General features: G+C 37.2%; 1 protein-coding gene across 1 annotated transcript in view; it reads right to left on the reverse strand.

Moving 5' to 3' along the window:
- Positions 1 to 24,637, reverse strand: part of Gmds (GDP-mannose 4,6-dehydratase) — a 632,956-nt gene that overhangs the window by 296,444 nt on the left and 311,875 nt on the right. The window contains exon 7 of the mRNA XM_026398920.2: positions 10,271 to 10,398. Within this exon, the coding sequence (XP_026254705.1) occupies positions 10,271 to 10,398 (128 nt within the window). The remainder of the gene's footprint in view (positions 1 to 10,270; positions 10,399 to 24,637) is intronic.

The following is a 24,637-nucleotide window of genomic DNA, read 5'->3' on the forward strand; positions in this document are numbered from 1 at the left end:
CTTTTTGTGTATGTGTTAGAATTGTAAGATAGGAAGAAATAACAGAAGAATCTTAAGATTTTCTGTAACAATAGTATCTGTGATGGAAATTTGGGTCCATTTAGAAGAATCTATTAAAAACAAGACCCTGGAAAACTAAAAGCAAAATACACTGACGAGCATGCAAATAAAGAGATTTCTGAATGAGATGATGGCATGTTATCAGGCATGCCCAGGAGCATTTGACCAGTAAATAAATGAAGTTTTTGTGATTTTTAAATTTCGTTTTGTAAGTCAGGGCCAGTTTATCATTCATTCTGTTCTTCTATCTGCTCAGAAATCCATCTTTAAAAATAAGAATAAAGTCTAATAGTAGAAATCTAGATTGTAGTAGAATCTAAAAATAATTAGGAAATGACCACTATAGAAGAACATACAGGCACTTCTCAGTGTCCCTTATGGCTTACAAGCAATCAGACAGAAACATGCTCAGAAACATTTTGCTGCAATCAAGTAAACATATCACAACTCAACCTGAATGTGGAAAGATAATGGTCAGTGGGAAATGTCTTATATTAAGAAAACATCTTTTACTAATACAAGAAATAAAACGTATTTCATATAGTTAGGTTTCATTTTAACAAATTTTATAAATAAATAGTAGGGTAGGATTTTATGAAGAAATGATTGAGTATTTACTGGGCAGCTGATATCACCAGACACACTTCGAGGTGCAATTAATGAAAAATGGGACTAGGAATCAGGTCCTGCCATCCAGGAGCTTACTAGATGGACTGAAGAGAGATAACAGTCCTAAAGTCACTATCCTCAGAAGTCCTGCTCCTCTCATATTTGAAGGAAGAAATGAACAGCAGTGAGTTGTGCTCAGTCATTCTCTCTATGATATGAGAAACATAGCAAGCACAACTGGTCCTAAGTATTCTTATATAACCCTGAGAGGTACCTAGGGGAGCTATCCTAAGGAGTGATTTCATTTTTTTTGAGAACTTTTCTAAAAATTTCCATATTTGAATCTTAAACCGACATTGCAAAGACAATTTCTCAAAGGACTTCTCAATTTTGCCTTTAGATAATTCTGCTTCTGTAGAATGGTCCTTGTGAATTAAATGGGCTTAGTGGAAGTCCAGTTCTTTTTTTTCAGGAGAACTTCATTTAACTCTACCCTAAATTCATGCATATGGAACATGTTTAACTTATATGTATGATATGCCTATAGTTTCTGAAGTAGCTCCAAAAAGCTGGGAACTCTGGAAATCTAACTCCAAGAGGACAATGGCTTTTGAATATTCTCAATAGCAAGGCAGAGTAGGACATTTAACAACTTCACTAGCCTATTTTACGGTGATTGCACTGCAAGTGAAGATGTCAAACACCTATTCCTATACAACTGTGGAAAGCAGGTTGTGCACTGCTGAGTTACTCCATGATGCATGTGGAAAGCAGGCTGTACCTAACCCTGAGTTACTCATTTTACAAAGCAGTTGTTTGCCAGGAGTTTCTTCAGTTTGTGTTTAAGTGCTGAGGTGGAATTACTCTACACCTTATTTATATAAGTAAAAAATCACATCTACCTGGCACAACCATAGAAAAAAAAACTGACAAATAATCATGCTAATAAAAATGATAACCTTTGAACTTAATGAATTAAATCAGAAGCACATGGATACATAGGCATATCAAAACCCCATATCAGATAAATCAGGTCCATGGGCTCATCAAAGATACCAGACCACCAAATGAAGTGTCCCTTTTCTGAAGCCCAATAAAAGGAGGTACCTCCTAAGACCAGACACAGTGGCACAATGACTGTGTCACCTGATCATTTGTCATGAACCTTGCCCAGGAAAATCACCACAATGACAATCCTCTGATTCTCTGTTTCTGGGCTTTAGCTCAGTGTCATTTCTCCAGCCCACAAGGATGCTTGGCCCACTCCAAGCTGATACCTAAAGCTGACACTCTGAAGCTGCCACCTGTTCAGACCCTGGTTCTGTGTTTTGACATCTTGGTGCCTTGAACAAGTTCACTGGCTGGTTTCTAATCTCATATGACCACCTGTACTGACTCTTGCATTCATATCTGCTCTGGGCCTTTGCTCTCAGTCCAGTCTCCTGAACCCCTTTACCCTTTCTTAGTCTTTCTGTGACCTGTTTATATCATTGTATAAAGTGTGATGAATGACTTGAGTTTAATAGATATTAGTAATTAAGATTGGTATAAAACAATCTGTGTTTGCCCAGATTATAACTATTAGGTGAACATTGAGAATTCTGTAAATGGCAACTTCTCAAAGTGGTGTAGCTTATGAATTTATTGTTATCCAATTAATTCTGACATTGTGGAATGACATGAATGCGTTTGGTCTATGTTACTGGTATATCTCCCTCACAACACAATACATATTTGAATTCCTGCAATGTCTGTCCCATGTCACCTGGCCTCACCACTACTGCTGAGGACAATCAGCCATAGATCACAAGGACAGATGACCCCACCAATTCAAGTGACTTTTAGGATCAACTTGCACTGCAAAGCTATGTTATCACAGCTTCACTAAAGTCAACAGGTAAAAAAAAAAAGAAAGAAAAAACCCATAATCTATCTTAAAAATTCAAATGATCCAACACTAGCAGAAGGGATCAAACTCTTTTTAACCTAAGAAAAAAGGATTAGGAGAATCTTTGTGAATCATTGCTGTGATTCCCTTACAGAGAATAAGCAGAAGACAAGTGTTTTAGAATGGACTAAATAGAAGCAGAAAATAAAATGCATTTCTTTGCTTTGGGAAACATTCAACTTTATAAAGGTTTCATTTTTGTGGCTGTGGATGCAAAGGCATGATGAACTCATTTGTATTAAATGATCCCCTGAAGCTGAGCCTGGAAACCTGGGACTCCTTGAGGGCACTCCAGTGGTCCACAAAGTGACAAGGCAGAGCCCCAGGGCCTTCCCACCAAGTTCCCTGAGAATAAAAGATGTAATTTTGATAAATGATTTCCTGCCATAAAGGTGCTCAATAAATAAGACAAAGACAAATGATATTTTAGAATGAATTTTAAAACAGATTTTTACTTTTGGCGTGGGATGTGTGTGTGTGTGTGTGTGTGTGTGTGTGTGTGTGTGTGTGTGAGAGAGAGAGAGAGAGAGAGAGAGAGAGAGAGAGAGAGAGAGAGAGAGAGAATATGAGCGTGTGCACATGTGTGTGCCAGAGGAAGAAAGATAAATTAATTTATAGTATTCTTGTCCACAGAGCACATGAATATAAGAGAAATATTGCCTTAACTATAAACCATTTTGCTCTCTCCAAAGGGCATTAGGATTAAAGTGAAACACTGAAGATCAATACCTTCTAAGGAATTTATCATTAATCTGTATTTATCACAAAATTATCATTAAATTTATGTGATGTTATTTGAGGCAATTCCATCTATATCACATGATTAGTCTTGTTATTAAAATTAAATAATTTTGTTTGTGGGTGGAAGTAGACCTGACCTGGAAGAGAAGCTGGGGGCAAGAGACCTAGGGCAAGGGAGACACACACACACACACACACACACACACAGTGCTGGGGAGAAGTGGGAAGGGCAGGCCAAACAGGGCTGAGGGAAGAAGCTTAAGGAATTTTCCCTATACAGGGAATGTGAATGTATCCTTGTGGAAGCATGAAAGGCACCTTTAATACTGTCTTCTTAGGGCTTTCATTCTGAGAGCTTGAACCAAGACTTTCTTAGGGACAAGTGTCACTTTATGATCCACAATGGGATGATGACACTGGGCATCAATGGGAGTGATGGATCAAAGGGTGGAGTATAAGCTTCCTCTAAGTGGTTAATTGCTACCCATTAGAATGTAAATGACATTTAAGCAAGGTTTCCTAACTCATGCCAGCAGGCTCCATGCCTACAGAACTTGGAGGTCCATCTATTTGCACTTCCATCCCCCCCACCCCCTCTCTCTCTCTAGACACACACACACACACACACACACACACACACACACACACACATACACAAACTGCTTTTCTAATTTAATATCATATGCTAAATATTATATATTTAAAATCAAGCTGAAAATGTCCTCCAAAAATGCACCCATTTTTATGTTTCTAAATTATCTGTGCATGATGGATAACTCAACTGAGAAACACAGATAGTTATCTTTCATTAAGACAATTAAATGGGGCCTGTAGTTTTTGATTGAAGGACATGGCCACTCATGAGCTGTCATTCCCAACAAATTGAGACTTGGCCAGATGAAACAGACAACTATGACCTTCTGAATTTGTCTTGGCTTATTTTAAATACTACACTGAAATTTTAAAGGTTTGCTACATAGGGCTGGGTTGTAGCTCAACTGTTGAATCTTTGCTTAGCATGTGTAAGGGCCTGGATTTCATCCCTAGTACCACCAAGAGAAAAAGAAAAGGGAAAAGGAAAAAAAAAGTTTTCTGTACAATGCTTAAACCAAAACCACAGATAACAGAAAAAGAAAAAGGAGAAAAAATTGTTTTCTTCTTTACTTGGATGTGAATAGTATATTCTTTAGAAACAGGAATAGTTACTCAGAGCAGACACTTTCGATTTCAAAAATATAGGAAACTGTTACAAGCCTCCTCTCCCCCATAAGATCATTCTTTCATTTTTTTTAATAAATTTATTAATTTATTTATTTATTTAAAGGCAATTCCTTGAGCTACCTTTCTATAAATGTTTGGTTTGTTCAGAAAAAAAAAGAAAGAAAATAAAACATCATGTTCCTCTAAATACTGATAAAGGGAATATTGTTTATTTAGTTCTTTTCTTTTCTTTTGGTACCAGGTACTGAATCCACGGGTGCTTACCCACTGAGCCACACTCCCAGCTCTTTTTTTAATTTTTTGTTTTTGAGATAGGGTCTCACTCAGTTGCTGAGGCTGGCTTTACGCTTGTTATCCTCCTGCCTTAGACTCCTGAGTATATTTCAAATACTATATAAAACAGACCTCTAGAAGGTTAGAAGATTCCCCCTCCAATGGAAAATAGCAGTCGATACCTCACTAGTCAACATAAAAACTCAAAATTAAACACATAGTGAGCATCACAATGTATTCAATGAGCAGGTCACTGGCATATTTTCTATTCAATCAAGAACATCTCAGATTCCTAAGTAAGAATATGGGCTCAGACTTTTGCAGGTAGTAGAAATCCTATCATTCACCTTATTCCCTATCAATTGACAAAGACTGCATTAGAATAGATTTTCCAGGAAAGTCCCCTCAGAGCGCTCTGCATATATTCATATACCATCTTCCACTGCACCATAAAAATCTTAATGATACTGTTCAATGAGAGATCTCCACAGAAACTCAGTGTGTGTCACTCTGTGGTCATTTTACAAGCAGAGCCTCACCTCTTTATTAAGTGAGGCTTTACTAAAATATGAATTCTGACAATATTAACACTTCATATAACTGAAACACACAAAAAGCTACTTTTACATGCTACTCTCCTGAATGTAGACACACACACACACACACACACACACACACACACACACACACACACACACACACAAACACACTGGTTGCTGGTGATGCTCCAGACAGGAATTTCCTTTAAAAAAAGACCTCAGAAAGTTTAAATGGTATGTTTTCCTTTCAGATTTATAATAACATGGGATGTAAAATGTGGACTGAAGAAAAGATGATGAAATAGTGGGTCAGTTCTCTCCAGGTCTGGTCATAGTTTATGTTCCCTGCAGAAGGGTCTCTGCAGCAGCTGAGAATTAGAAGCTGCAATGAAGGTCCACTCATTGAAGGTTCAATGGACAGAAGGGGAGGGAGACTTCAGCATACACCTCCCCAGACATACCCTCTGCATCTTTGCCTGATACAGCTGGAATCACAGGTACAGCAAGAGCTCACATATACCCCTATCAGATCTTAACTTCCATATGTCTCTCTGCCCCTTGGACCACTAAAATCAGGAAGAGAAGAGGGAGAAAAGCAGAATTTTCCAACTCTCTGGAAATGGTATGTTATACAAACCCTCCTTCTAACACCCACACTCCCCTCACCAAAATTAAATGAGTGGTTAGAATAATATGATACTACATTCAGAAGAACTTTAAGCCAATCCCTAATAATCTGAATGTATCCTGGATTTCCTCCAGATGATAGAACTCTCCAGGGCCATCTATGGGGTTGGCTCCTAGGAGGGAAACCTCTTACCAATCCATAAATAGCTTTTGCCAAGTCCTTGAAAGTCTTGGACCTGGTCTCTTAACTATCTGTGTCTCCCAAAGGAATGGGAGCCTCTTGAGAGTGGTAAAAGCTTCAACTTACTCCCAGTGTAGCTCCTACCAATTAGCTTATGTCTCAATATTTTATTGGCCAGAGTTATGTTCTAGATACTTTAATCAACAGGGGATCACAGTGAAATTTTGTTAATCAAACTCTGGAATAGAATAAATTCTATTCCAGCACATGGTACCATTTGCTAACTCTATATAGTACTTCTATGTATTTATACTTTTTTTTTTTTCATTCCAAGGATTCCCAGGTCAAATAAGTTTGGGAAATCCCCTACCAATCTGAATTGTCTGTAGTCCACATTAACATATCAGTTTTGGGCAGTCAGTCCTACTATAAATAAATCTGTTTAACCTTGTACAATATAAGATTTTCAGTCATATCTGGCTTTAGAAAAAGCTTAGAAGACTGCTAGTTGTCTGCAGCAACTAGAACTACGACCACAGGAGATACTCAATATATGTGGAATGAATATATATTCTGAAAAGTTAGAGTTTTTTTTCCTTTGCTCTTTACACTGCCACCACTGCAGTGTTGTCTGGCAGTCAGCTGGAATATGGTATGCATGCCTGCAGTGTGTTCTCAAGAAGGTACAGGAAGGTAGGCAGCATAAAACAGGGAGTGAAGGGTTCAGGTAAATAGTTGCTAAGAAAAAATAATTTAAAAGTTCAAATTGCTGTCTAAGTATATATTACAAGAAATATAAATTTTTGACAACTTGTATTTGTATCTATTATGTATTTACAGCTGTCAGCTATTATTAGCATGACAGTGATTATCTAAATAGTATTTTTATTTTCAAAATGCAGCAGAATTAGATGTTAAATATAGAATCTGGGTGGTAGATAACTGGGTGTTCACAATACAATTTATTCGATTATTTTGCATGTTTAAAAATGCTTATATTTAAACATTGGAAAGATTTAAGTCCCTATGACTCGTCTATTTTGAAATACAATATAACATTATACAGTTTTTTAATGTTCTTTCTTTATTTCAAGTTGAAATATAACATTATACAGTTTTTTATGTTCTTTTTTTTTCAAGTTGAAATAAGTTTTATCCATTTAAGTAATTTTTAAAGCACTTTGATCTAGAAAGCAAGACTACACTTGGATGCTAATGAACCAGAATCAGCCACAGGAAATGACTTTGTACAAATTGTTGCAAAAATGTTGACAAGACAGAGGTAGAATTTAATCACATATGCCCAGCATGTTAATGCTAATTTTTTACAGGGTTGTTATTATGTCCGTTTTACTGATGGGCAAAGGGAGATATAACAACTTCTCTAAAGCTGGGGGCAATTCAATGGCACAGCTGGGATCCTGTGCACCCATCTTAAATCATGAGGGGCAAATGTTCTCTACTCCTCAAGAGGGAAATTCATCTACAAGTAAAAATGGATACATCACTTAATCTAAAGATTGATTGACATTTTTGTTTAAATGAGAGGGATTATATAATTAAAACGTGTGTAAATGAGATGCTATTATGACTTCTTTGATCTATACTTGCAAATAATTCTTCATCCTAAAGCTGATTACCCTGTCAGGATGCACATATGTTTTAAACAAACAGTGCTTCTCCTTTTTTAATCTTACTGATTGTTGACTTTAACTTTGGCAACAAATTAATTTTAATCATAAGTCTCTGGAATAACGTCATTTTAATACATTTAAAATTGCAAGAAACAGCAATATTCCTTTAAGTAGAGAGCTGCAAACTATGAGTGCTTAGTTATTTACGGTATCTTTTTACAAACTGAGACTTTTTCAGTACACATAAATGAGAACTATAAAATGCTTCTTACATCATCAACATGTGTTACTATTAGAACCCCAGGAGAATCCTTAATGCACAAAATCCACTTGTCTTGTGGAGCAAATCCAGTCTTAGATGTCAAGGAGACTGTCTGAACTGTGAGAATGTATGTGTGTATGTATATGAGTGCGCCAGTGGGCACTCATGCGTATGCGTGTGTGTGTGTGTGTGTGTGTGTGTGTGTGTGTGTGGCCATGGAAAGTAACAATTTCACATTTTTAGTAAAAGGCCTGAGTATCTTAATCTTGTCTGGACATTTTGGCCACTGTTTTTGAAATATTTGCGACAAAAATGTTTATAAATATTTTTATTTTATATGAATTCAAATATGGGTGTTTTGTTTAAGATTTGAGCCAAACCCACTAGTAGTGCTAGACTTGTCCTTGGGGAGTGAGACTCTACCAGAGTCACTAGTTCACAAGATATTTTCTTATTACTTATGTACCTATTCTATAGTCCTTTTTAGAAATTTTTTGGTCTCATTTAAAAATGTCATTTCCCTTCCCAATCACAAAGTTTTATATGTGTTCATTTCAAAGATATGGGAAAAATAGAAACCATAAAGAAAAACAATAACCAGTAATGAATACTACCACCAGGCTGGCATGACATCTCAGCTCCAATACAAACTTCTTTTTTTTTTTTTTTTGCCCAAGTGCAAATAAAATAGAATAGAATTTAATATATTTGATCCCTAAATCAGGAAAAGTGTTTTCATATACTTTCCATGTATTTCTAAGTATATGCAAATTGCTAAGATGCTACACATCAATATATCACCGAGAAAATATCTATTTTTACAAAATTTCCCTTGTGTTTTTTAGTAGGAAAGGCCATTAAAGTTAGATAAGAATAATGTTATCTTCTTTTACCCTTATCTCCATTCTCCCACCTTCATAATTTTTAATAGTGTGGACCTATGCATTTTTTATATAGTTCTCTTAAAATATATCTATTTTATATATAAGTACTGCTTCTTTGTAATAATAGAAGTTCATATTTAAAGGATCAAAATGTTGCACTATCTGAAATTTAAATCAGAGCTAATTTTTCCATCCATAATAAAAATTAGTATTAGGTATTCAGGAACATACTTATTTTTAGTTGTTATAAAAAAATAAAAACACAGGTGAAGCTAATCTGTTAGCAAATGAGTTACTTATTCTCTTTCTTTTATAAATGTTCAAGTTTCTTTTTGAATCACATCATTGCACAAGGATGCCATACCTAGTTTCTCAGAAATCCTATAAGACAGAGAGCCACAGGAGCATAGGAGATCTGTGAGCACCTGAATGATGAAGACAGATGACTCTAGGGAAAAGGACAATGTTGCTATTCTGCTCATTCATGTCTGGCCACATGTCTGGAGATTTCAAAGCATACTAATTAGGGCAAAGGAAAAGGTAACCATTTGTTTACAGAACAGAAAAATCATACTACTCATGCACATAACCCTGGTAACCAAAACCCAAATGTAACTTGTGTAGGAATCCCAAGAGTGAACCTGAAAAATTTCCCTTTAAGTATATCTATTATTCAGCAGTAGTATCATTGAGCATCTCTATTTGATAGACAAGGATCATTGGTGGTAGCAAGAAGTGTGCAGAGACAAGGCCAGTCTCCTCAGCAGCAGAAACCAAAGTTCCATAAGACAATTACTATCACAGGGATTTCAAAGAATAATGTAGATCTAAAGGTCTTAGATTATAAAAATTGAGATTGGTTATTATTTCTTAAAAATATGAGAACAAATATTTTATATCCAAAAAATTCTTTCACGGTAGGTTTTGTGTGTATTGGATAGGAAAGACAGAAGGTGAAACAACGTGGGTAGGGATCAAAGCTTTAGAAAGAAGAAAAACCAACACTGTAACATTTTTTCCCCCTCTGTCTAACCATCCATCATCCAAAGTACTACCAGCTCCTTTGTTTTAACTAATTAAAATAAGAATTTTGAAAGATTTCCTCATTCAAATAGCATTCAGTGTAAGCACTCCTGAACTAACAAGCCTTCAATTGAAAATATGAGTTTAAACATAAGTGTATTAGCAAAAGTCTGTATGCCACCACCTAGAGCTCATGCTTTTTCACCACATGCCTTTAAAACATCAACCCATATGGGTCTTTGTAAGAATATAATGAGTTAGTTCCTACCTCTACATAGTCCTTGGCATGGCCCCAATCTCGTTTGGCATCCAGATTTCCCAAACTGAAACATTCCAGTTGTCCAAGGTAAATCTTAGCTACTGATCGGCTAATTTTTCGAGTAACAAAATTAGCTCCTAAAAAGAGACAAAAGATGTATTATCAGTGAAGTACATTTGACATGTAACAGTTTAGTGAACCAAACACAGCATCAGCCTCTGGGCATTTCTTTCAAGGGCATTTCTTTCAATCCCCCACCCCCAACCCCTATCCTGCTTAAAATAATAAAAGAAAAGAAAAAGAAAAAAGATCACTAACTGTCATTTAGACAAGTTAAGAAGGTCTAATTCTAAGTGTCACATCAGCTCTACTTTCATAACAAACGTTTTTTCTTTAGGGGACATCTTAACATTCCTAATTTGCTGCTTCAATATGCAAGCCAGGCATTAGGCCAAAGAAAAGCTATTGGAATGCCAGTTTTTAAACAAAAAATTCTAACGGGTTGTATAAAGGGAAATGCCAGAATGGAAGACAGACATCTAAGACCACCCTGATTTTTTTTTTTAAGAACACAAACATCATATATTCCTATTACTAAGGCTATTTTGGGGCCCATGGGAAGAGGGGGGGAAAGTAACTTAGTTCACAGAGTATAACTAGTGAAAGGAAACCAAAAAGAAAATTTATTTGGGCTGCCTTTCTCTTAACAAAATAAGTGGTGATCGCTCTTATTCAGAAACCTGCACAGCCACACAAATATCAAGAATGACATGATTCCAAGTCAAAAGTTTCTCTACACCATACTTTGTGCAATGCCATTTTCCAACTTCATGTAAATGTTATCTACAGAAATGGCCTCCTGAGTTTTGTAGAAATGTTTTTAAATGATTGGATGAAAGGCAGTATAAACTGAAGAAAAAAACAAATTATTTTAATGTTCTCTGGTTTTTTAATGAAAATCTCTATTTACTTTTAGTTTGTTTTATTCTTTTTCTCACTTTTTTCTCTTAAGAGATAGGGTCTTACTTTATTCCCCAGGCCGGTCTCCTGCCTCAAACTCCTGAGTAGCAGGAACTACAGACATACCTCCATGCCCAGCTTCTATCTCCTTTTAAGAAATTACGAAGAAGGATAAAATTAAAAGGCTCCACTAAGGCAATTTTATCTGCACCTCTGTATTTAGGTAACATTACCAGAGAACACCATTTCATGCCAGATTCTCAAGATAATAATACACATGTGCACTACTATGGCTTCATATGGTTCAGAAACATTGATATCATAACTTATCACATATCAATAGCTTTACCTTTGTTCTTCTATGAATGAAGAAGGGAAGCAAATATGATGAAAGGTTTTGGCTTCTATTAAAACTGGCATAGGAATAAGGGGAATATTTCTAAGTAGGTTTTCTAAATTTTGGCAAGAATGTGGGCTATCACAGGTTCAAACACATACTAAATTCATTCCACCAACTTGATATATACATTTATACAAATATCATTAAAGAAACCAATTGTACTGCTGTGGGAATTCAAATATTCAACTCACAAGGCACATTAAAAAAACTGGAGTTTAAACTTTCCATAGAAAAGTTTGTAAAACATACAGAGGCCCTTCAGTCTTTCGAAATGAAGATATATTTTGGGATCAAAAGTTCAAAGCCTTAGCAACTTGCAAGGCACTAAACAACTTAGACTTTTTTCCAAAAAGGAAGGGGGTGGAGTGATGTAGATTAGTGATGTAGATTGGGGATGTAGATTAGTGCCCCTGGGTTCAATCCCCAGTACCCAAAGTGGGTTAAAAAAGGATATATTTATTGGCTACAATTCCTCTAAGTATATTACTAATTAGTAAACTTTCCATTAACTTTTAAAAATTAACTTTATAATTGAATTTACATATTCTGATGTCTGTTTTTACTTTAATGTCAGGACTGAACTATCATTCTAAAGTATGCCAGGTAAACCAGTGATGCCAAATTATTATTAGACCAACATAAACAGTTCAGATTTTTCTAGTTAGCAGGAAAGCAATGCTTAGGAGTCTAATGGAAACATTTGATCTTGTTTTATTAATTTATTCTTTCAGCCAGTATTACCTGAGTACTACATGGCACAAGCTGAACATTTGAAAGAGAAAAGGCAGCCCCTGCTATCAGGCAGCAGAGAGGAGAAGATGGACCAATAAACCCAGGCTGACCTATTTATAGATGTGTCTATTGGGATACTTCATATAAATGGAATTATATAATACCTGGTCTTCTGGGACTAGAATCTTTCACTTTGTGTGGAGTTTTTCAGGGTTCATCCATGTTATAGCTTCAATTGGTACATCATTCTGAGATCAGGAGGTAGAGAAAAGTCCAGGCAGTCAGAGAATTGGGCACCTGGAGAGGCCTTCCATGATCAGCAGGAAAAAAACCCCAAACTGTTGCTAAGGAGTTTGTGAATATCTTACCTAAAAAAGGCATGCATGCTATGGAGCCCACAGCCTCTCCAAAAAAGGGAATAACCTGTGATCAACATCTTGATTGGACATGGGACCACATGGATATCTTGTGGACACTGGGTGTCTTACCCAGAATTAGACTTGAGCATGACTTCCTCTTATTATAACCAATGAGTATAAAACGTTACCCCTAGCAGACATTTATAAACTCCTAAACAGGACTGGCCCACTAGCAACCCTCTTGGTACCCCTCCCAAGGGGGTTATTTTGCTTTGCTTCAATAAATTCCTAGACTTTGCTTTCAACTTCTGTTGTCCATGAATCTCATTCTTCAGGTTTCTACCAGATGCCATGCTCCATGTTACAATTCCTTTTTTTATAGCAAAATAATATCCTCTTATATGGAAAAATGCATTTTATTTACCCACATATCAGTTGAAGACCTGGTTGTTTTCATCTTTCCACTGATGAAAAATGCTTCTATGAACATTTGAATACAAGTACTTGTGTGGACACATTTTAATTTATTTGAGGTATATAGGGGTGGAATTACTGGGTCACATAGCGAGTCTCTATTTAACCTACTAAGCAACTGTAAACTGTATTCCAAAGTAGATGGAGCACTTCATATTCCCACCAGCAGAGCAATAGGGTAGTGATTTCTCTAATTCCTCTCCAGCATGTTAAGGTCTTTTCTATCACAACTACCCTAGTGGGTACTTAGTGGTATTTCACGTGGTTTTGATTCACATTTCTCTGATCACTAATGACATCAAGCAACTATCTTTTAATATGCTTACTGGACTTTTGTACATTTTCTTTGGGGAAATGTCTACTCAGATCGTTTGCCTACTTTTTTTTTTTTTCTAAACAGGGTTGTCTTAAGTCTTTTAAGAGTTTTTACATACGCCAGATTCAAGTCTCTTATCAAATGTAATTCCCCAATATTTGCTCTCATTCTGCAGTTGTCTTTTCACTTTCTTAACAATGCCCTTCGAAACACAAAAATAATTTTAATTTTGATAAAGCCCAATTGGCCTATTTTGGTTTTGTTACATGTGTTCTTGGTGTCATACTCACAGCTTTGTCTAATCTAAGGTCATGTGGATTTACTCCTGTATTTTCTTTTAAGAATTTTACAGCTTTTGTTCTTATATCTGGGTCTTAGATCCATTTTTAGTTAATTTTTGTACACTGTGATGAAAGGGTCCAGCTTATACATTTGCATGAAGAAATCCAGCTGACCTGGCACTATGTGTTGAAAAGGTTACCTTTTCATCACAGAATTTTCTTGGCACTTTTATGAAGAATCAGTCATAAATGTGAATGCTTATTTCAACTCTAGTTCATTAATCTCTATGTTCATCCTTATTCAGAGTCTTTACTATTGTAGTTTTCTGGTAAATTTTAAAATCAGAAAGTATGAATTTTCCAACTTATTTATTTATTTATTTATTTATTTTGGTGCTGGGGATTGACCCATGGCCTTGTGTGGGAAGGCATGCACTCTACCAACTGAGCTATATCCCCAGGTCCCCAACTTTCAACTTTTTAAAGATTATCTTGGCTATTCTCACTCAATGAATTTCCAAATAAATCTTAGGATCAGCCTTTTGATTTCTGCCAAAATGCCAACTGAGATTTTGATAGGGATTTTAGTAAGTCAATATTTTGGAGAGTGTTTCCATTCTAACAATCTTATGCCATCCAGTCCATGAACGCAGGACTTTGTAAATGTGTCTCAACAATGTTTAATAGTGTCCAAAGAAAAAATTTTGTACTTTTTTTTGAGGGGAGATATTAGGGATTGAACTCAAGGGCACTCAACCATTGAGCCACATCTCCAGCCCTATTTTGTATGTTATTTAGAGACAGGGTCTCACTGAGTTGCTTAGTGCCTCACCTTTGCTGGGGCTGGCTTTGAACTTGTGATCCTATTGTCTCAGCCTCCCTAGCTGCTGGGATTACAGGCATTCACCACCATACCCGGCTGTACTTCTTTTGTTTAATTTGATCCTTAATACTTTATTTGTTTTAATATTATAGCAAATAAAGTAGTATTCTTAACTTCAGTTTTAGATTAATTTTAAATAATATTTTTGCAATCATATGTTTCACCAATTAATTCTTAGATGAGGCTTAAAAATCTACTCTCCTTAGGGTAGAAGATGGGAACCTGGGAGACAGAGGAAGGAAGGGAAAGGGGAAAGACTTGGTGAATGAAATTGACCAAATTATGTTGTATGCATGTATGAATATCTAACAACAAACCCCACTAATATGTATCATTGTAATGAAGCAATATTTTTTTTTAAATTTCCTCTTCTCGTTTTTTATTACTTATCACACAGGACTGATGTTTTTAGAAGAGAACTATATTAAGTAACAGAACATGAGGGCTGAGACCTCAGAGTTCACTTTTCCCAACCATCCCAAATATGCAAATGAAGGCGGAAAGGCAGGACAGGTATCAGCACATGTTCTGAGTCTGTCTCCAGCCCTGTGCTGCTTTCAATGACCCACAGAGAAAAGCAGGATGTACCCCCTTCCTGTGAGATGGCTCCAGTGGTTATAAATTATCACATATGTGGATAATGAAGCCATTGTACTTGTTTTAAATACATACCTTATTTCTAATAGCCTTAATTTAGAAATCCCTACCTAGGAAAAATATCAAGAAAACCAACCCAACGGAGCTGAACAAAGGCCAGCTCTTTCACTTAATAGTTTGTGTCAGCTCACACAAACCATTGAACAGCTCTGAGACTATGGTATGCTTTATAATATTAATATAATAATAACATTTGCCATGTAAAACCTAGGGTACATTAATGCAGATGAAATAGTATCACAGATATAAATTGCTATAAAATGAAAGGAATGTCAGCATGTCATTGTTCATAAAATAAGGATAATAAGAAGTAGGTTTGATGTATAAATGAAAAAATCAAGCTAACAGAATTTATAAGTACTCATTATTATAATGATCACATTAAATTGGTAATGATATGTACAATTAAGTGTCAATGAAAAGTTCAAAGTTTTTACTTCTTTTGTGACTGTATATCATAATTCTTTGATTTTGAAAGTCTGAGATTGAGGTCTAAATAAATAGTCATTGCCAAAAGTAGGCAGGTAGACTTACATACAGGCAGTGCTAGTAAACATTTCTTGAATCATTTCAGGTTACCCTTTCAACATAAGCTCAATAACCTTTATAAACACTTATTCAGAATACAAGATAAATGAAAGAGGGATTTTAGTCTAAACATTAGCTCTAAGATTGGGATCACAAGTTTCACTAGTACTGATAGAATGAAAAGAACAGAACTTCTGTTCAGTCAATACAACATGCAAAAAAAAAGCCACTTTACAAACAGCAGTATATGTTGGATAAAATATTATTACCATTTCTTTAAATTCAAAGCTGAGCCTCTAAGAACTAAAGGAAAATCTGCAGGGGAAGGAGACTCCAGCATGTAGAACATGGACATGCACCAAGGAATCTGATTAGGAGGAAGAATGGAAGTCTACCTCAGGACTAGAAACAGGCTTCAACCTGTCCAAGCCGAGACAAAGGCCAAGTTCTTTGAGGTGGGATGCTAAAACTAAGGCTAACACACTCACTGTGTCAGTTACTTGCAACCATAATTCTGTACTTCTATCACTATTATGATCTTAAGCAGGTGTATTATGTTCTTATCGTCTGATTTATAAAATGGGATCAAAATCTACACTAGGAACCAAATAAGTACTACACATTTCAGAGGCTGCAGAACATGGCATTAATGTAAAGTGCTTCCACTATTATAAATGTTTGCTGTCGTGGATATATTTATTGTGATAAGAATTAGAAAAATAATATTCTAAATAATTTCAGCATAAAAAAGCCAAGCATGGTCACTGTTCAAAGTTCCTCCTCCAGTTTAAGATGGACAGGCTAGTAGCATGTGGCAGTGGTCCTTGAAAGGAGAGATTCCCCATCTATCCCATCAAGGCCAGTGGAGCAGAGTGTGAGTAAAGTTAGAAGAGTTGAACCTTGGTCTTCTCACCCACGTTCTTTGGGCCAAGGCATATGGGATAAAATAATCAAATAGACTGAAGGAATCTCCAAGAGGACCCACTTCATGTCTGAGTCCACCAGACAGACTTAGAATAGCTGCATCCACACATGCTAAGCAGTGCAGAGGGACTCTAAAGAGACCCTGAGTTGGGCCAGAGGTGGAGAGGTGAGGGCTCCTGGAAATTAAGCTTTGGAGAAAGACCACCCAGGACTGAATCTGAACTACCCTAAGAACCTTGGAAAAGAGAAGTCTGGGAATTTTACAAACAACCACCAAACTCCAAAAGAGCCAGACCTGGGACCAATCCCACCTGCATGGCTACCAGGCAAGGGCATAGCTCTGCACTAAGACCACGAGGCATGCAGAGTGTCCCACATGGACCTGTGCATACCATCTGTCCCTTTGTCAATACAAGGTCAGATAAGCCACAACTGTGTCCTGAGCACCTGTAAGCCATCTTGAAGAAAAACAAAGGACACAGAATTCCAAGAAAAAACTAGCTTTGACATTAAATTAAGTGGACACTGAACTACATTTTAAAATTTAATTTGTCCTTTTTGAGAAAAAGTATAACAACCTTTAAGGACTGTATTAATTTCCTATGGCTGCCATACAAACAACCACAAACTAGGTGGCTTAAAACAACAAAAACCTGTAGTCTCATGGTTCTGAAATGAATATCTGAAGTCCTATAGGACCATGCTTCTACAGGGATATCTTTGGGAGAAACTCTTTGTCTCTTTTAGTACTTGACAGCTCCTTATATTCCTCAGTGCTAAGGGCACATTCCAATCTCTACCTCCATCTTCACATGGCCTGCTCCTTTCTAAACCTGCTCCTCACTGCTTCTATTTCCCATCAGGACACTTAACATTGGATTTAGGGTTCACCTGATAATCCACAATCATCTCTTTATCTGAAGAACCTTAGTTATATCTCCAGAGATTTTTCATCACATGAAATCACTATCACAGGTTCCAGGAACCAGAAAATGAACATATCTTTTGGGGTCTATCATTCAACCAAAACATGGACCAAGGATTAGAATATTTATAAAATATAAATATAAATGATAAAATGTAAATATAAAATATATTTTGATAAACTATAAATGGGAAATAGTTTCATTACTTAAAATGTCATTTCCCCCCCAATACTGGGGATTGAACCCATTAATGTTCTATCTCTGAGTTACATCCCCAGACTCCCCCATTTTTATAGAGAGGCATGCCTCGAACTTCTAATCCCCCTGCCTTAACTTCCCAGGTAGCTGGGATTATAGGCATGTGCCACTGCACCCAACTTAAAATATCATCGTAAGAATAGTTAGATAACTTTCAGGAGTGCAATAATCAAATAGGATCTCCACTTGTAAAAAGATTAACTTAGAGGTAATAAAGTAAGTTCCCCCTCTATTTTAAATCTGCAAATTTCCTTCAGATAATCTGAATAACTCTCTGGCTCTCTATCTTCAGACAATCTATGATTTCATCCATAGCTTCACATTGTAAATGCTGTGTGTGTTCATGTATTTATCAATTTCCTTTCTCAGCATTTTATCTTGAGTCTGCCTTCAGGCATAATTTCCCTTCTGAGAATTCATTCTTCTTTTTCTTTTCTCAGTGCTAGAGTTTGAACACAGCGCCTTGCATATGCTAGGCACCCCCTCTACCACTGATCTACACCCCAGAATATATTCTTTTTTTTAAAATCTCTTTTTAATGATATTATATCATTATCCTTTATTTTTTTCTAATATTTATTTATTTTTTCTTAGTTCTCAGCGGACACAACATCTTTGTTTGTATGTGGTGCTGAGGATCGAACCCGGGCCGCACGCATGCTAGGCGAGCGCGCTACCACTTGAGCCACATCCCCAGCCCCAGAATATATTCTTTAAAAATTCCTTTAATGTAAAGAAATGGTCTAGCTTTTTTGCACAAAAACACTGTGCAGTTCCAGACAGCTGAAAACTATTTTCAATTTCTACTGGTGGTATTCTTCCACTGTATTCTCATTTCCAGTTTTTGCTACTAGTCTGTAATGACTTTGCAGGTATCTATCTTTTTCCTCTTGTTAGTGTAAAACATTCATTTGTCTTTGGTGTGCTGGAGTTTCAATCAAATGTGTCCAGACACAGTGTTTTCTGTATGTGTGAGTCTTTTATCCAGGTTGGGAAATTTTGCAACAATTATCTCTTTAAATATTTCCTCTTCTTCACTCTATTTTCTTTCGTCCCTTGTTTTTCTTCTGGGAAAGCAAGTTATACTTTCTCATTTTAACTTCTAATCTCTTAATTTGCTTTGCTATAATTTTCTTCTCTTTTCCTTTTTTTGCAACATTCTGGGTAATTTCCTTGGATCCATTTAGGTTTTCTTCAGGAGTCTAATACTTAAGTCAGCCATTTAATTTATTATTATCACTATTATTATTATTATTTCTATGTATGTGTATACACACACACACACACACACACACACACATACACACCTGTATTGTGTTCTTTTGGTTCTTTTTCAAATCTGCATGGGCATTTTTATATTCTCTTGCCTCTCCCCCATTGTTGTGATTTATAATTTTATTTAATGTGTTTTAGTAATTTTACATTGTGAATTTGATAATTCTCATACTTGGAAGTTATTTTTGGAGATAACTCTTTATGTTCTATTTCTGCCAATTTTGACAGATGGTGGTGGTTTGTTTCTTTGTTCCTTGAGTGAGAGTTCATGTTTAATAATCTTATTTTTTTTTTTTTAGTATCATTATTTTTTTTATTTTTATTTTTATTTTTTTTATTGGTCGTTCATAACATTACATAGTTCTTAATACATCAAATTACACGGTTTGATTCAAGTGGATTATGAACTCCCGCTTTTACCCCGTATACAAATTGCTGTATCACATCAGTTACCCTTCCATTGATTGACATATTGCCTTTCTAGTGTCTGATGTATTCTGCTGTCTGTCCTATTGTCTACTATCCCCCCTCCCCTCCCCTCCCCTCCCCTCCCCTTTTCTCTCTCTACCCCTTCTACTGTAAATCATGTCTTCCATTTGTATTCTCTTGACTTACCCCTCCTTACCTCTTATATGACATTTTGTATAACCCTGAGGATCGCCTTCCATTTCCATGCAATTTCCCTTCTCACTCCCTTTCCCTTCCACCTCTCATCCCTGTTTACTGTAAATATTCTTCTCAAGCTCTTCGTCCCTACCCTGTCCTTGTTTACACCCCTTATATCAAAGGAGTCATTTGGTATTTGTTTTTTAAAGATTGACTAGCTTCACTTAGCATAATCTGCTCTAATGCCATCCATTTCCCTCCAAATTCTATGATTTTGTCATTTTTTAATGCAGAGTAATACTCCATAGTGTATAAATGCCACATTTTTTTTATCCATTCATCTATTGAAGGGCATCTAGGCTGGTTCCACAGTCTTGCTATCGTGAATTGAGCTGCTATGAACATCGATGTAGCAGTGTCCCTGTAGCATGCTGTTGTTAGGGCTTTAGGGAATAGACCGAGAAGGGGAATAGCTGGGTCAAATGGTGGTTCCATTCCCAGCTTTCCGAGAAATCTCCATACTGCTTTCCAAATTGGCTGCACCAATTTGCAGTCCCACCAGCAATGAACAAGAGTGTCCTTTTCCCCGCATCCTCTCCAGCACTTATTGTTGTTTGACTTCCTAATGGCTGCCAGTCTTACTGGAGTGAGATGGTATCTTAGGGTAGTTTTGATTTGCATTTCTCTGACTGCTAGAGATGGTGAGCATTTTTTCATGTACTTGTTGATTGATTGTAGGTCCTCCTCTGAGAAGTGTCTGTTCAGGTCCTTGGCCCATTTATTGATTGGGTTATTTGTTATCTTATTGTCTAATTTTAATAATCTTAATTTGCTGGAGATCAGAGGGCCTTTATGAGGATGATGCTTTCCTCCTGTAATGGTTGGTGCTTATTTCTCAATGGAACCAGGAGATGCTAAAACCCGGGATCTCATCTCCTTCCAGTATACCCAGGTTATGAGTTTTTGCTCTTACAACTTTTGCTATGTACTGATTAAAGAAGTCAGGCATTTCCTACAGACCTATGCATGCTGCTGCATCTCGCTACATAAATGGGATCAGACACCATGTTGGTGTCTCCAGAGCTTGCCACCTGCTAGCAGAAGGAGAATCATCAGGAAGATGAAGACAGGCATAGAAAATTTAAAAAACTGCATTTGCCCTGTGCATCTAATATAATGTCAATACTGTGCCACCTGGCACATACTTCTTTTTATCTTCACTTCAGAAAAAAAAAATTGATTGTTCTGTTTTATTTTACTGTATTGAATTTTTTTTTAGTTATAGATGTACACAATACCTCTATTTATTTATATGTGGTGCTGAAGATGGAAGCCAGTGCCTTACGTGTATAAGGCAAGCGCTCTACCACTGAGCCACAACCCCAGCCCCTGTTCTGTTTTATTTTATGCAGAGTATGTGTAAATATGTACGTGAAAATGTATTTCAAACCTAAAATCTATCTCAACTTTTTTTTGATCACACCACTTCTCTGACTCAAATACAACTATTTGTAATGATTTTTTTCCACATTCCAGGCAAACTACCCTTTTTCTCCTAGTGAAGTTCTGAGCCAGAAGATCATCTTGACTTTGCAGTTCTCTACCCTTTGCACTGGACCTCACTTCCTGCAAAGACAGATGACCGAGATGGCTGTGAGGCCCTGCCAGCACACCAGGAGGTGGCTCAGATACAGAGCCACAGTCAAATTCCTAATTTCCTGGCTTTGTTCTTCTTCTACTCCTGACATAGATGTGTACGTGAGTGCATGTGCATGTGCATGTATATACACAGTTCCTGTTAATTTAAACTTTCTACTATAATGTCATCAGTCCCAACAATACAAGATACCTGTTACATAATTTCTAAGAATGGAAGGAAAAGAACAAACTTCATTAGACATACATCTTAAATTACCAGCATTAAACCAGAGACAATGAAAATGGTTTTAAGACAATGAGTAAGTACCACATTTACTGAAATTAAAAGAATTTGATCAGCTATTAAATCACAATATTTTTCACAACTTATTATTCCCATAAAGATTTGTTTTTAAGACAAAACACAGCACTGGCATCTTGTGCAAATATAGTAGAAATAGAGGAGGAAAACAGCCAAAGTTATCCTGCTTGTTGCTTTAAACAAAATCACTTTGTGTTTTTCCTATAGTCCTAAGATTATCCTATTTAAGCCCTAAGAAGCAATATAACTCTCAATGTGTAGTGACTTTTATTGTTCATATGTGCACACATACACATGATTGTGAATGTGCAAACGCACACACGTGTGTAAAACTTATCCCTCAACATCCAAATAGTATTTGAAATAACCACAATTTCTCTAATAAAAATTTTATTCCATTGTCTAGTGCTTCATCTAAAAGCTTTTAATTTAAAGATATTTTTGGAGTTAGATAAAGTACAAAGACAGTTTGGATAATATTCATTGCAAAACAGAAATCATTCCAATTTATCCTGAACCCCACATGAACCTCCGCCATGGGGTCCCGCATTTTTCCCCTGTGGTAATCTCTCGCCACCCCACTGAGATCTGCCTGGGCTGTGGCTCAATGCAGACAGGGTGTAGAAAGGAGAGACACTGAGAAGGTCATGGCTGACTGAGCACACTGCTGAGATCAGAGAGATCGTACCTCATTTGCTCACCAAGCCCTGCCAAGAGCAACACTATTTAACTGCAGGTACTCAAATCCAGCAGGCATGTTTAAAGGAATCCCAGGCTTGAAAGAGGACAATTCACAATGTGCATTTGTCAGGGATAGCTACCACCTTTTGGCAACTATTTTTAAAATGTGCTTAAAGAGAGACATACAAACACCTTTGCTGTTTATATCAAATGTTCAGTGTATTTTTCACTGACAGACAATTCAAATTCATGAATCATTTCATAAATTGAGAAACTTGTTCCTGAATTTCTCAACTTTGGCACTATTGATATTTGGGGCTGGATAATTCCCTTTGTGGGGGGATGTCCTGTGTATCGATAGCTTTTTCCCCACCAGAAGCCAGTAGCAACCACTCACAATTATGACAACCAAGATCATCTATAGACACTGCCAACATCTTCCTGGGGAGACAAAACTGGGTTGATACCACTGCCTTAGTGAAACAAAACAACCCTGAAGTCAAAATGCCACACAATCAAAACATATTTACACAGAAGAGCTAACCTCACTCACAGATACACTGTGCTATTTTACATATGCCTATTCATTTGATTCACTAACTACAGCTTTGGGGAACTAATGAACATTAGTGACAAAAGTGAGACCTCATCTGAAGTCAGAGGGTCTCTCTGAGCCTGACCTTCCAAGGAGGGCAAGGTGGGAACACACATTTGGGAATCATCCATATGTGAATGGATGATATTTCCAGTCCACAGACTAGCTGAGACCACCAAAAGAGGGAAGTAAGCAGGAAAACAGAAATGGGGCATGAACCAAATCTACTGACACCGAACCATTTAAGAGGTCAGACAGGGAGGAAGCAGCAAAGAGACCAAACAGGAGAAAGCAGTGAGACTACAGGAAAATCGTGTAGGAACACTGCGAGTCTGTAAAGGGAGGAATCACCTAGACTTCCAGTCACAGCCAAAGACAGATAGAGAAGTGACCATGAGGTAGAGCAGCATGAAGGTGAATAGGGCCTGTCCAGAGCTTAGGCAGAATGTGGGCAAGAGGGCCATGGAGGTAGGGTTCAAGAGAGGATGAAGAGACCTCAGAGACAAACTCACAGACACTTGTAAAGATTTTTGCTGCAAGGTGCAGAAGAGCACGATGAGACTGGGAAGTTTTATTTCACAATGAGAGAGAAAGCAGCATCTTTGCAAGGGAAAGATCCAGTGGTGATGAGGAAGAAACTCATTCCTGAGAGATGTCAAAACCACTGACACAGATCTTTAAGACAGCAGCAAAAAACAAGCAGCTAGTGAATGTGGTGGACTCTGGAAAGAGAGCTCATTCCCTGAGCACAGTGGAGTAGGAGAGAGAACAAACACAGGCAGCTTCAGATGTTCTGTCACGGGGCTTCTAGTCCCCCCTCAAACTGAAAACAAATCCCCTGTCCTACTACACAGTTTACTCTGTCCCTCTCCACCATGACTGTTGCCCTGTGTCACCTGTTTTCCAAGTACAAGGTGGCCCTCACTTTGCCTACTCAGGGTCTCTAGCCTTTATTCCCTTCATGATCATATTATGAGCCACTGCTTGGATCATTTTGTGACAAACCCTCTTAATTCATTTGCTCTCCAAACTTCACACTGTGGCAAAACATCACATCCCCATCTCCCCAGTATGTTGCGTCTCGTGCCTCTGAGTTCTGAGGGTGACTGCCACATCCTATTTACCTTCTCCAACTGGAGCTGAGCTCTGGCTGCTTGGTCACTACATGATCAGGCCTGCACTTTACCAGTTTTCCTCCTTCCTGTTCACCTCAGTGGATGTAATCTCTAACTCTCACTCACTTCTTTCACCCTTCTTTCTGGATGTCACAGCTTGGTGAATGGCTTCCCCCTACCCAGAGGCCTGGGAGTGCCCTTTGACTCCTCTCTCATTCAGTCACTCCCCAGTCAACTGTTCCTCTGACTCTACTTCTGAAACACTCCCAACTCCAGCCTCCAGTAGACCACAACTGAAATGGCTGCCTAAATTACAGATTGCACCAAACAGTATTTTTGCGTTCTTTCTATCTTTGTATGGTCCCAGTGAGAACAGCCTGACTCTGCTAATCTAACTGCACCCCATCAATTCAAGAGTTAAGAGCCTAACCCAAGCTGGCCCAAAG

Source organism: Urocitellus parryii, chromosome 8 (assembly GCF_045843805.1).
Source record: "Urocitellus parryii isolate mUroPar1 chromosome 8, mUroPar1.hap1, whole genome shotgun sequence".
Lineage (NCBI taxonomy): Eukaryota > Metazoa > Chordata > Mammalia > Rodentia > Sciuridae > Urocitellus > Urocitellus parryii.